The sequence below is a fragment of the Octopus bimaculoides genome, chromosome 3 (genome assembly GCF_046866305.1).
Source record: "Octopus bimaculoides isolate indiv1 chromosome 3, ASM4686630v1, whole genome shotgun sequence".
Lineage (NCBI taxonomy): Eukaryota > Metazoa > Mollusca > Cephalopoda > Octopoda > Octopodidae > Octopus > Octopus bimaculoides.
The window spans coordinates 80,510,867-80,526,012 of NC_142930.1; the positions used below are offsets into that span (position 1 = coordinate 80,510,867).

General features: G+C 40.5%; 1 protein-coding gene across 2 annotated transcripts in view; it reads right to left on the reverse strand.

Annotated features, from left to right (window-relative positions):
- Positions 1 to 237: 237 nt before the first annotated feature.
- Positions 238 to 15,146, reverse strand: part of LOC106881292 (tetratricopeptide repeat protein 16) — a 148,630-nt gene continuing 133,721 nt past the window's right edge. For both annotated transcript variants that reach the window (XM_052966285.2, XM_052966284.2), the window contains exon 12: positions 238 to 2,272. In XM_052966285.2, the coding sequence (XP_052822245.1) occupies positions 2,069 to 2,272 (204 nt within the window). In that variant the 3' untranslated portion in view covers positions 238 to 2,068. The remainder of the gene's footprint in view (positions 2,273 to 15,146) is intronic.

The following is a 15,146-nucleotide window of genomic DNA, read 5'->3' on the forward strand; positions in this document are numbered from 1 at the left end:
TGAGTTCAAATTCTGCTGAGGTTGACTTTGCCTTTCATCCTTTTGGGGTCAATAAAATAAATACCAGTTGAATACTGGGGTCAATGTAATCGATTTATCCCCTCCCACAAAATCACTGCCCTTGTGGTGAATTCTGAAACCATTATTGTTATTATTATTATTATTATTATTACTATGATTATTATTATTGCTGTTATTATTATTATTATTAGAAAATAATAATAAACAAAAATATCATTGTGTTCAGTGTGTTTTTAATGTTTTACCTCAATGTTTGTGCCCTTATGTAATTGTGAATGTGTGTGTGAGTGTTATGAATGTGTAATTACATATGCCAAACATTCTTAGTCTAGATTACATATAAAGATGTTATACATGTAAATATAGGAATTTATAAACTTCTATTACAGTTTGATGATCTTACTATTGCTAACAATTCAGCTGTGAATTAGGAGGTGCAACATGTGGTAAACGAGGGCTTAAACTAGTACAATTTGAATTCAACCATCCACCACCTTATCTTTAAAACCTTGAGTTTCACTGGATCAAACACACACACACACACACACACTCACATGCTAACAAATAATGTGTGTGTGTATTATCATCATCATCGTCATGTGTATGTGTGTGTATATATATATATATATATATCCCCCTCTCATATATATATATATATATGTGTGTGTGTGTATGTGTGTGTATGTGTGTGTATGTGCATATATATATATATATATATATATATATATATATATATATATATATATATGTATATATATGTATATGTGTTTATGTATATATATATGTGAAAATGAATGTATACATGTACATGTGCATGTATTTGTGTAAACATATAAAATGTTTATAGCTGTTTTTTTGTTCATTCAAATTCTGAGTTCAAATTCACACATATACATATATACACCTACCTACCAACTTACCTATATATATATATATATATGTGTGTGTGTGTGTGTGTGTGTGTGTGTGTGTGTGTGTGTGTGTGTGTGTGTGTGTGTGTGTGTGTGTTTATATATGTTTATATATATATATAAATAAAATGTTAAGAGGTTTCACACGAGTAAATTTATATTAAAAAACAATAAAGAAGGAAATGCTTTGTGTACTTCATCAGGAATAAATGAAAGAATATATTTAACATTTATATTTACAGAGTATTTACAAAGTGTAAATAAATTCTTTCTTTTATACATGACAGTTTTCAAAGCATTTTCTTCTTTTTGTTTTTATACATACATACATACATACATACATATATATATATATATATATATATACACACACACACATGCACACACATACAAACACACATACACAAACACACACGCAAACACGCACACAACCACATGTATGCACTCACATACACACACATGTATATTTCTTTATGTACAGTGTTTACATTAGTCAGACTGGTCTCCTTATCCTGATTTTTGCTTTCACAATGTTTTGGCTGTGTACACTCCAGCCTTCTTCATGCGTCATTGCATTAACCAATGCCTTTATCTATTATGTTATGCTTGTAGCATAGTGGATAAAGGCTTTGGTTAATGCAGTGTAGTCACCTAGAGGTTTTGCAAAGCACTAAGGTGAATCATGAGACGTCTGAAGAAGGCTGGAGTGTACACAGCTGAAATGCTGTGAAAGCAACAACCAAGATGAAGACACCAGTCCAACTAATGTAACCACTGTACATAATATAAATTCCTCACCTCACAAATATAGAATTGTAATATATTTCTTTATTTGTTAGATGTAATTCTATATCAGTGACTTGAAACCTTGAATCCCTTTATAGCTAACAAATACAAAAATATATATATGATCAAATTCACATGTGTGTATATATAGAGAGAGATATGTATATATATATGTGTGTGTATGTGTGTGCATATAAATATATACACACACACTCACACAGACACACATATATACAAGACACATACCTCTGTGTGTGTGTGTGTGTGTGTGTGTGCGTGTGTGCCACACACATATGCACATACTCCATACTTCCCAGTAGTCAACATTTTAATTTTCCCACAATCAAAATTTAAGTTTCTTCTTCCCTTTCTGTTGTTGTCTCCATTTTGCTATTCACTGCTGAAGGAATTTTGAGTGTCTTTGTCTTTGAATCTGTTGCAAATTTGGAAAATGCTGTTTCCCAGAGAGAAGCATTTGATGATGTTGTTAATTTATGATCTGACGGTTGCAGAAGGTCTTTATTTGAATGAACTTGCTTGATTTTTGTACTGATCTGAAATAAACAAGCATATTCTTTAATTCTTCCATGGGTTTCATTTAATGAATTATGGACATAATGGGATTTATCTTCTACTATGGACACGGTTAACTCAATTACAATAAGTAATTTTATTCACTGTATATATTTGATCATTTTTGGGAAGGTGAAAGGCAAGGTGGATCTGACCTTTAGAATATTACCAAATACTACAAAAAGTATTATCTGACACTCTACTGGTTCAGCTTTTTCCTTACATAAATACACACAGAAGCACACACACATATATGCACTCACATTCATAAACATGTGCACACACACACACACACGCACACACACACACATGCATGCATATAGATTCTTACTTGTAATAACAGTCTGCTAGGGGACAACATGAGTTTGAAAAACTTAAGCTGTGGATCCAAAATGATATAAATAGAAAGATATCCATAAATATATATATTAACGCATATGCTTTCCTAACTTAAGGTATTCATTGGTGTCAGTATGGTGCATGGTTTGATCTATTTGACAAAATCATTCTATCTAAATGTTTGCATTCAAGTAACTGAAGTACTGATATATTATATAGTTTTGCACAGTGGATAAAACATTTTGGCCTAGTATTAACTATCTATTTACCTGGAGTTATGATAGACGTGGCAAGTTTTTAGGAGCTTGTGTTTACAAGAAATGATAGACTACCTTCTACAATTGAATAATCTTTTATCTGCTAGAAGTACACTAGATTTTTCTGAGCAAAGTTTGTACAGTTGTGCAGTAGGACAACTTAACAATTGCCTCGCTGTACCCCTTCAGCAAGAAGTGGCAATTTTCCTCTGTCTAAAGGCTATAGTGAAAGTGATTGTATAATGGGAACATTTAAAAAGATTGAAGACTGGATTGTATTTCTCTGACCAAACCCTCATCAACTTCAAATGTCATCCAAAGGTGAAAATAGAGAGGGAGGTGCTGTGCTGTAGTAAATTTGATAAAAGGAGGGTGCAAGTGGAGAAGATGGTATTTATAAGGAAGTCATTAATTGAATTCTGCCTGGAGATTATAGCTGAGAGTGGGCAGGTGTCCAGAATGTAAGAAACCTAGAAGGGGTGTGTTGATTTTCCCTAGTTGGTGGTCTTAACTTCTTGTGAGTTCCTTTATATTGTTGTGTCTGATTATAATCACGATAATGCATTGATATGTGACTGGAAAAACTTCCCCCTCTATCACCTTTCCTAACTAAATCTATAGAGATTTTAATTAGCAAAAAATTCAATAACAAAACAGAATATCAACGTGTCAAGATTGAACTAGAGATCTTTAGTTGAACATTCTCTCAGTTTGATCTATTTTGGCTGTGTAAATGGCCTCATGATTTTCTGAAATATTTTTGTTGTCATTACAATCTAAATATTTTGCAAAAGTATTCCAAATGAAACATGTTAAATGAAGGGTGGAGAAAAGACTAATTCTATATCGAAATGTAATTCAAAATATAAGTTTTGTTTCAATAAAATTTTGTGCTTTTTTAAAAATTCAATTTTTTTTTACATGTTTTAGATTTGTCTGAAATCTGTATATTTACACAATAATTTTTACCATCAGACACATCAAGATTTAGTAAACACACAACAGTTAAAGCTTACCCTACTGAAAATAGTAGCCAAAACTTACCAAAATTACACCCTTAAATAAAGGTTATATTGAAGAATATAGTTCCTGATATGCAAATGACAGGATTGTCATGAATGTAATGCATTTCATCATATTTTTCCCTACAACTGATCTGGAACTACATGACAAAACCAGTGTTTACTTTGAGTCAACAGGAGAGTGAACTCTACATGGGTATGTGATCTGTAAGGAATACCAGCCAAATTTCCTTTAAATCACCAGATTAAACCTGGGACACCATACATTCAAAATGTAGTCCTAAATATTCTAACACTGTAGGTAGGTCTCTGTTGGTCTTGAGAGGCCATGGATCTGCGGGCAAAGAACTTTTTTTTAGCTGCTGATGGTGGTGTAGTGTCTGTTGTGGCTGTACAGGCCCACATGGGAGTGGCAATCACACATACAGTGACTGCATTTGAAGAAGCACTCTGCCGGTACTGATTTTTCCTTCTGTCGAGTGTGCTTTTCTCTGATAGCAAGAACCTGTTTTGTTTCTGCTCTCTTCATTCCCTTTTGCAATATTTGCTTCCAGTGTGGGCGATCATTTGTAATCCCCTCCCATCTCAGGATGTCCAGATCAAGCGACTTCATATATCTCTTACAGACATCTTTGAAACAAAGATGAGGTTGTCTTCGTGCTCTTGTGCTGGTAGCAAATTCCCCATACAGGAGGTCTGTTGGGATCCTTCCGTTTAGCATGTGATGAACATGATGAAGCCAGCACAAATGGTGCTAGGTATCTTGACTCAGTTGAGGATTTCGGTGTTGATGATGTGATCGGTTCACTTGATGTCCAAGATGCATCTTAAATTGCGAAGGTAAAGGACGTTGAGACGCTGCTCTTGTCTAGAGTAGAGACTCCATGTCTCACTGCCATAAAGTAGCATGCTAAGGATGCACACCTTATAGACAACAATTTAGGTGTTTGCAGCCAGTTTTTTGTTTTTCCAGACTCTTTTTGTGAGCCTGGCAAATGTGGAGAATACTTGTCTGATTCACCTGTTGATCTCAGGGTACATAGAGGGGTTATCAGCGATGGTAGAACTAAGATAGGTGAATCAATGGACTGCCTCCAGCTTGTAGCTGTTGGTGGTGATGGTGGAGGCATGCTTGACACTCTGACCCAGTACTTCTTCTTCAGACTGATAGTCATGCTGAATTCGTGACAGGCCTTTGAGAGTTTGCTGTCAGTGCTGCTTCATCTGCAAACAGCTTTTCCCTGATGAGTACCTGGCACACCTTGAATTTTGCTTTCAGTCTCAACGGACTAAACAGTTTGCCACTTGATCTAGTGTGGAGGTAAACACCATCAGTTGATGTCCCAAATGCATGTTTCAGCATGACAAAGGAGATGCTAAATAAGGTGGGGGCAAGTACACAGCCCTGTTTCACACCGTTGTGTAGGTTGAATGCCTCCAAAAAAGAGCCATCAATTTGATCAATGCCTTTTATGTCTGTGTGAAATAATCGAACAATCCTGAGAAGTCTTGGAGGACAGCCAATCTTAGCAAGAATTTTGAACAGGCCATCTCTACTGACTAGGTCAAAAGCCTTTATGAGGTCAATGAAGGTGATAAAGAATGGTTGTCTTTGCTCTTGGTACTTTTCCTGTAGCTGTCGGAGAGAGATGATCATGTTGATGGTGGAGTGTTTTGCTCTGAATCGACACTGAGATTCGGGATATTTACCCTCTCAGTGATTTTCTGTAGCCTATTTAGGGCCATGCAGGTGAAGATTTTCCCAATGATGCTTAACAGCGAGATGCCGTGGTAATTATTGCAGTCGCAATTGTTACCTTTGTTCTTATATAGGGTGACAATGTTGCAGTCTCTCATGTCTGATTGCTCCTCCCAGCACTGACTTAGTTGCTTCAGCAAGTGGCTAAGTAGAACTCTTCTTGCGCATCAGAGGATCTCTGGTGGGATGCCATCCAAGCCCTGGTGCTTTTCCAGTGGGCAAGCCATCAATGGCTCTGATCAGTTCATCAGCAGTTTGCAGTGCATTGAACTCCTCCATGACAGGTAGGTGTTCCATGGTATCTAGCACATCGTCTGAGATGGGTTTTTTTCTTTGGAATAATGTTCCACTCATCTCTCCAGCTGCTCTCTTTTGTCCTTGAGAAATTGCCCTGTTCTAGATTTGAGTGGAACTATCATGCTCTGAGTTAGGCTGATGGCTTCCTTAATACCCTCATACATTCCACGAATGTTGCCTGTGTCAAACGACAGTTTGATATTTGCATATAGTTGTTACCAGTAGTCATTTGCACACTGTCTCACTGTCTTCTGCATGCTGTTCCTTGCTGATCTCAATGCTTGCAGCATTGCTCTGGTGGGTTGGTGTTTATGCTTCTCCTTCATGGGGGTATTGAGTTCTTTCACATTCACCTCAAACCAGTCATGTCTCATTTTCCTCCTCCTCCCAAAGGCCCACAGTGCAGTGCTATGGATGATGTCTCTGAGATAGTCCTATCTCTGCTGAACATTGTCTTTTGATGGGTCTGCAAGAAGGGCGTTTTCCAGTGTCTTGAGGAATGTATCTATCTTAGTTGGTTGTTGGGTTGTAGTAATATTGATGTGCTGCTTGCCTGGGAGCTTGGCATTGTGCATCACTTTTGGTTGGGATTTGAGATTACAGCAAACCAAGCAGTGGTCTATGTCATAGTCAGCGCTCTGAAAAGATTGAATCAGGTGAACATTCCTCAGGTGTTTGGGTCTTGTGATAATCAAATCTAGCTGGTGCCAATGCCCTGAGTGAGGGTGACTCCAGGAAATCCTGTGTTGAGCTTTAGCCTGGTAGAAGGTGATGGTAACACATAATCAATAGAGCATACAGAGCTCAAGCAGCCATTGCCCATTTTCATTCATATTGCCAACCCCGTACTGACCCAGACATCTCAGCCGGTAGTCGTGATCAGCTCCCACTCTGGTGTTGAAATCACCAAGTAGCACCAGCTGTTCTCCATTTGAGATTGCCTGTATTTTCATAGAGAGCTGATCATAGAACTTATCCTTGGCATCTTGTGAGGAATAGAGGATTGGAGCATAAGCACTGATAAGGTTGACAGGCCCATCGAAAGTGTGCAGTAGAAGTGAAAGTATCCACTCTGAGCCATCACTGTTGAGTTTTACCAACTTCAGCAGAGAGTTCTTCACGGCAAAGCTGACACCATGCTCTCTGATTTCATCTGTGCCTTTCCCTTGCCAAAAAAAGGTATAGTCTTTTTCATGAAGGGTCCCTGAGTCTAGGAGTTTCTTTTTTGGAGTGTTGCAATGTTCACTTAGAGTTGAAGCAGTTTGTTGTTGCTTGCTGCTGTCTAGTGCGTGTTGCCGATTTCTTGAAGGTCCTCTGACAGACCAGTTGTCATGGTCCTTATGTTCCAACATCCGAGTCTGAATGCTGGCTTTTTGCATTGCTTGCTTGCTTGTTTGTTCATTTTTCTTGGTGCAATGTTTACAGCTCACGATTCAGGTTAGTTTCCCTAAGCTAAAGAGTCCAGAAAGAGGATGAAATGGTACTATCCATGACTACCAGAGACTTTAAGGAGTTTAGCTAATAAAAAAGTAAAAAAATTATATAGAAATATATGTCTGCTCTTTTCACTCTTTGAGAATGATTTTTCAACATAAAAATAATAAACTTAGAGGTGAATTGCTCCCTTAAGTAGCAATTCCCAGTAATTCTACCATGTGTATATAAAACACTGGCTAAATTTCAAATACTATCCACAGAAACTGATCGTAATGTGCCACAATAAAAGGATACTGAGTTTAGCTGATAAAAAAAAAAAGAATTATATGGAAATACAGGTATGCTCTTTTCACTTTTTGATAATGATTATATATATGTGTGCATAAATGATATATATAAAGGTGTGTGTGTGTGTGTGTATATATATTTGAGGTATCAAGTTGTTGGACCAGGTAATGAAGGTCACTGAGAGGGTCATAGCCCAACTAATTAGGGAGGAGAGTCAGCTTAGATGAGATGCAATTTGGGTTCATTCCAGGGAAAAGCACCACTGATGCTATATTTCTGGTAAGACAGCTGCAGGAGAAATACCTAGCCAAAGATAAACCTCTGTACCTGGCTTTCGTTGACATGGAGAAAGCCTTTGACAGCGTCCCCCACTCCCTTATCTGGTGGTCAATAAGGAAACTAGGGATAGATGAATGGTTAGTGAGAGCTGTGCAAGCCATGTACAGGGACGCTGTCAGCAAGGTGAGGATTGGCAACGAGTACAGTGAAGAATTCCGGTTAGAGGTAGGGGTCCACCAAGGTTCAGTCCTCAGCCTCCTCATATTTATCATTGGCCTCCAGGCAATAACACAGGAATTCAAGACGGGATGCCCCTGGGAGCTCCTTTATGCTGATGACCTTGCCCTAATTGCTGAGTCACTATCAGAACTAGAGGAGAAGTTTCAGATGTGGAAGCAAGGACTAGAATCGAAGGGCCTTAGAGTTAACCTAGCTAAAACCAAATTCCTAATAAGTAGGAAGGTAGACAAAATACAAACCCCTTCAGGTAGATGGCCCTGCTCGATCTGTATAAAAGGCGTAGGTAGAAACTCCATAAGTTGTACCCAGTGTAAGCTATGGACACATAAGAGATGCAGCAATATCAAAGGAAGGCAAACTAGCAAGATAGTTTTTGTATGTGGCAGATGCTCAGGAGCAATAGACACTGAAAATGTGCAGAAAACAACCTTTGCCACATTCCAGGGAGAAAAACTAGATGTAGTTGATAGCTTCCGCTATCTAGGTGACCAAGTTAGTAGTGGGGGAGGGTGCACTGAAAGTGTAGCTGCTAGAATGAGAATAGCCTGGGCAAAGTTCAGAGAGCTCTTATTTCTGCTGGTGACAAAGGGCTTCTCACTCAGGGTAAAAGGCAGACTGTATGACGCATGTCTACTAACTGCCATGCTACATGACAGTGAAACATGGGCTGTAGCTGCTGAGGACATGCGTAAGCTCACAAGAAACGAAGCCAGTATACTCCGATGGATGTGTAATGTCAGTGTGCATACTCGACCTTGAGAGAAAAGTTAGACCTAAGAAGCATCAGTTGTGGTGTGCATGGGAGACGATTGCACTGGTATGGTCATGTGGCAAGAATGGATGAGGATAGCTGTGTGAAAAAGTTCGCTGAGGGAACCTGTGGAAGAGGTAGACCCAGGAAGATCTGGGATGAGGTAGTGAAGCACGACCTTTGAACTTTAGGCCTCACCGAGGCAATGACTAGTGACCGGGTCCTTTGGAAATATGCAGTGCGTGAGAAGACCCGGCAGGCCAAGTGAAAGCATAATCTGTAGCCTCTGCCAGAAGTGTAGCCAGCTCACTTATTCATATCTTTACTTCATTGGACGCTAAACTCTGCTTGCGAAGACTTGTTGAGGCAAGTAAATTTGAAATCGAAATCGAACCAAATTCGATGACTGACCCCTACCCCCCATGCCAACCTCTCCTTCATTGGACACTAAACTCTGCTTGCGAAGACCTGTTGGGGCAAGTGAAATCGAAATCGTAATTGAACCATATTCGATGACTGGTACCTGTGCCAGTAGAGCACTAACAGCACCATCCGAGCGTGATCATTGTCAGAGCAGCTGTCTGGCTTCCGTGCTAGTGGCATGTACATAGCACCATTTGAGCGTGATCCTTACTAGCGTCACCTTACTGGCACTTGTGCAGGTGGCACGTAAAAAACACCATTTTGAGCGTGGCTGTTGCCAGTACCACATGACTGGCCCTCGTGCTGGTGGCACGTAAAAGCACCCACTACACTCTGCTAGATCAGAATGGAGCCTGGTGCAGCCATCCAGTTCACCAGTACTCAGTCAAATCGTCCAAACCATGCTAGCATGGAAAGCAGATGTTAAACGATGATGATGATCATCATCATCATCGTTTAACGTCCGCTTTCCATGCTAGCATGGGTTGGACGATTTGACTGAGGACTGGTGAAACCGGATGGCAACACCAGGCTCCAGTCTGATTTGGCAGAGTTTCTACAGCTGGATGCCCTTCCTAACGCCAACCACTCAGAGAGTGTAGTGGGTGCTTTTACGTGTCACCCGCACGAAAACGGCCACGCTCGAAATGGTGTCTTTTATGTGCCACCCGCACAAGCCAGTCCAGGGGCACTGGCAACGATCTCGCTCGAAAATCCTACAGGAGCCAGTCAGGCGGTACTGGCAACGGCCACGCTCAAAATGGTGCATCTCATGTGCCACCCGCACAAGAACCAGTCCAGGGGCACTGGCAACGATCTTACTTGGCTTGCCGGGTCTTCTCACGCACAGCACATTTCCAAAGGTCTCGGTCCGTAGTCATCGCCTCGGTGAGGCCCAATGTACGAAGGTCTTGCCTCACCACCTCAGCCCAGGTCTTCCTGGGCCTACCTCTTCCACGGGTTCCCTCAACTGTTAGGGTGTGGCACTTTTTCACGCAGCTATCCTCCTCCATTCTCACCACATGTCCATACCAGCGCAATCGTCTCTCTTGCACGCCACAACTGATGCTTCTAATGTTCAGCTTTTCTCTCAAGATACTTACACTCTGACGGGTATTCACATTGACATTACACATCCAACGGAGCATACTGGCTTCATTCCTTGCGAGCTTACGTATGTCCTCAGCAGTTACAGCCCATGTTTCACTGCCATGTAGCATGGTTGTTCGTACGCATGCGTCATACAGTCTGCCTTTTACTCTGAGTGAGAGTCCCTTTGTCGCCAGCAGGGGTAAGAGCTCTCTAAACTTTGCCCAGGCTATTCTTATTCTAGCAGCTACACTTTCAGCGCACCCACCCCCACTACTAACTTGGTCGCCCAGATAGCGGAAGCTATCGACTACCTCTAGTTTTTCACCCTGGAATGAGATAGAAGTTGTTTCCTGTTTGTTTGCAGTCTTTATTGCACCTGAACATCTGCCACAAACAAAAACTAACTTGCTAGTTAACCTGCCTTTGATGTTGCTGCACCTCTTATGTGTCCATAGCTTGCACCGGGTACATCTTATAGAGTTACTACCTACTCCTTTTCTACATACTGAGCAGGGCCATCTACCTGAAGGGGTTTGTGTTTTATCTACCTTCCTACTTATTAGGATTTTGGTTTTAGCTGGGTTGACTCTAAGGCCCTTCAATTCTAGACCTTGCTTCCACACCTGAAACTTCTCCTCTAGTTCTGATAGTGACTCCGCAATTAGGGCAAGGTCATCAGCATAGAGGAGCTCCCAGGGGCAACCTGTCTTGAACTCCTCTGTGATTGCCTGGAGGACTATGGTAAATAATAGGGGGCTGAGGACGGAACCTTGGTGGACCCCTACCTCTACCCGGAATTCATTGCTGTACTCATTTCCAACCCTCACCTTACTGGCAGCATCTCTGTACATGGCTCACACAGCTCTCACTAACCATTCTTCTATCCCAAGTTTCCTCATTGACCACCAGATAAGGGATCGGGGGACCCTGTCAAAGGCTTTCTCCATGTCAATGAAAGCCAGGTACAGAGGTTTATCCTTAGCTAGGTATTTCTCCTGCAACTGTCTCACTAGAAATAAGGCATCAGTAGTGCTTTTACCTGGCACGAACCCAAACTGCATCTCATCTAAATTGATTCGCTCCCTAATTAGTTGGGCTATGACCCTCTCTGTAACTTTCATAACCTGATCTAACAGCTTGATGCCTCTGTAATTATTTGTATCTAAAGCGTCCCCTTTACCTTTGTAGCAGTTGACTATGATGCTGCTACACCAGTCATAGGGTATGACTCCTTCGTGTATCACCTGGTTCGTAATACGGGTGACTAGGCTATAGCCAACACTGCCAGATATTTTGAGCATCTCTGCAGTGATTCCTGATGGGCCGGGGGCTTTCCCGGTCTTCATACTCTTAATTGCTTTATCTACCCTGGTACTATCAACTCGGATAGCTGGTCCCTCTATTGGGTCGACATAAGGCAGGCTCTCTTTCTCCCATTCATTCTCTTTATTAAGCAATCTATCGTAGTGGCATCTCCAGACCTCTTTCTTTGCATCCTCATTTAATGCAAGCGTACCATCATCCATGCGAACACATTTCTCTCCTACAACATCACTATTCTCTCTCCTACACTGTCTTGCAACACGAAATACCTCGAGTCTTTGGTCCTCACGGCGCAGAACATTGGCAAATCTTTCCTTATCTGCTTCCCCTCTGGCTAAATAAACCTGTCGCCTAGCCTCCCTTCTGGCACATTGGTACAATTCCCTGCTACCACCGTTCTTCCAGTCCTTCCAAGCCTGTTTCTTTTGTCTAATAGCCCTGTCTACCTCCTTGTTCCACCACCACGTTACTCTGGGTTGGAAGGGGACCTTACACCACCCACAAATCTGGTCGGTGGCTTTCAACAGGTTGTCCCGCAGAAATCTCCAATTGTCTTCCACATTGTATGATGCTATATCCCCTTCTATTTCGTTAAATGCTTCAAGTAACTTGTCTCTAAGTCTCTGTCCGTTTGCAGGGTCTTTAAGCTTCCACACCCTTCTTCTCCAAGCCTGTCTAATTCTGGGCACCCATTTTGCCTTGATCCCAAAGTCGCTAACTACTAATCTATGTTGTGGGGTACATTCTTCGCCAGGGTAGGTTTTGGCATTTATAAGCCGCCCTCTTTCCCTAGATGATGATATATCTCCTCCTCCTCCTCCTCCTCCTCATCATCATCATTTAATGTCTGTTTTTCATGCTGACATGAATTGTACAGTTTGACAGGAGCTGGTAAGTTTTAGCATGGTTTCTACTGCTGGATGCCCTTCCTAATTACAACTATTTTACAGAATGTACTGGGTGCTTTGTACATGACATCAGCACTGACAAGGTCAGCAAGTAACTTGCAAGACAAAGACCTCTCAACTGAGATAGGAAGTAATACTGAGGGAGGAGTCCAAGTGAGAGGTGATGAGAGGTTAAACTATGATAGAGGGACAGAAATAGGTGTGTTGCTGTAGAGGAGATACCTAGCTATCTCAGTTAGAGAGAGAGAGAGAGAGAGAGAGAGAGAGAGAGAGAAAGAGGATGGTTGTGGAGATGTATCATGGTGTACCCTCAATGTATATGGACTCTAAAAAATGAGAACTGCCTCCTGTTTAGGCCTGACGACCTGTCTTTATTAACAGAGAAGTCACTGACACTAAAGTGATGGGCAGAACACTTTGGCTCTATCTAAAAGTCACTTCTTGCATATAAACTGGTTATCTCAGGTACCCATCATCATCATACTTATCATCATTTAACATTTGTTTTCCATGCAGGTATGGGTTAAACAGTTTGACCAAAGCTGGTATGACCAGGGGCTGTATCAGGCTCCATTGTCTGTTCTGGCATGGTTTCTATGGTTGGCTGCCATATTATTATCATCATCATCATCGTCATCATCATCATTATTATTATTATTATCATTATCATCATCATTATTATTATTATTTTTTTTTTGTTTTCTTCGAGAAAATATTACACAGACAGGAAAAGTTGGACAATTGAATTGACTGCAATATATTACTGGTACTTATTTCATTGACCCTCCCTACCTTTGTCACTCCAAATATCAAAATTGATATCTCACCCTCTTGCACAAGTGAATTTAATGAGAAATCAGTGTGGTCTAGAGTTAAATAACTGTGCAGCATCATTGTTGCCTCTCTCTTCACCACCCTAAAAATAACAAATATATATAGACTTACTTGCCGATTGCTGAAGTAGTTAACCTTTATAGAGGCTGACCTTTGTAGTAGTTGATCTTTCCAAAGGAAGTCACATTTGTGATATAAAGCAGAAAAACATAAAATAAACAAACAAAAAGGCTGGGTGGGGGATTTTTAACTAAATTTGCAGAATGCAAATGTCTACTGAATTTTTTTTAAAGCTTTGGTGGTAGTAATTGCTGTTCCTGATAGTGCTAAAGGTGATGGAGATGGTTGTAATTGGGGTTAAGATTGGCATGACCATTCAATGTTTTTCTACATGCAAGAAACCCACAACCACATAATCCATCCAATATGTCTTTTTCTAAAACAGTAGGATGTAGATTGAGAAAAATTGGCTATTATGTCTAGTAGGCTGAATGGCAATGTAGAAGCTTCCATGCTGGTTTGTCATGATGATAGTGTTTTGGTTAAAGTGTTGTCATTGTTTAGCCTCAAATCAACCCAATCAAACAAACTTTTTCCAGCTTTGACCATTCTGTGTTAAGCATTTTCACACATCATATAACTAATACAACATCATGAAGTGTAGTTTTAACTGAATCACCTTGATAAGATAGTGGGATGTGATTTAAAGGGGATATGACTGCTATTTCTGGCAGGCTGGTTGATCATGTAGAAGCTCCTTTAATAGTGAGGGTAATAGTTTTAGTAAGTTGGAAATATTGTTGTATTAGTAATATCTGGTTGATAGTGATAGTGTTGTTGTTGGTGGTGGTGATAACATTGAGGTTTTGTTGTCATTAAAAGATAAGAATTTTTCAGATATAGTGTATGTAAACTTACATAATAGACAAACAAACATGGCATATTTAACTATTTCTTTGCAGATGGAAAAAATGATGAACAACCTTAATTGATTTTTGAAACTTACTGGATCATCATCATCATTATCATTTCCATGCTGGTATGGGTTAGATGGTTTAACTAGAACTGGTAAGCCAGAGAGCTGCACCAGGTTTCAGTCTGATTTGGCATGGCTTCTATGGCTACCCTTCCTAATTCCAACCACTCCAAGAATGTAATGGGTGCTTTTTACGTGCCACCAGCACAGGTGCCATTTACATTACATTGGCAATGGCCATGACTATTTCATTTGCTTTCATTTGGCTTGACAAGTCTTCTGAAGCACAGCATATTACCAAAGGTCTCTGTTACTGGTCATTGCCTCCATGAGGCCCAACATTTGAAGATCATGGTACTGGTAACAGTCACGATTACGATTTCATGGGTGCCATTTACATGAGACTGGCAATGGCTCAACTATGATTTCATTTGGCCTGGCAAGTCTTCTGAAGCACAGCATATTACCAAAAATCTCAGTCACTTGTCATCACCTCTGTGAAGTCCAACATTCAAAGATCATGCTTATTCTTATTCTTATTCTTATTCTAGCAGCCATGCTCTCGGAGCATCCACCTCCACTCTGACTTGGTCACTTAGGTAATGGCATTTGATGGAGTCTATTTTCTGT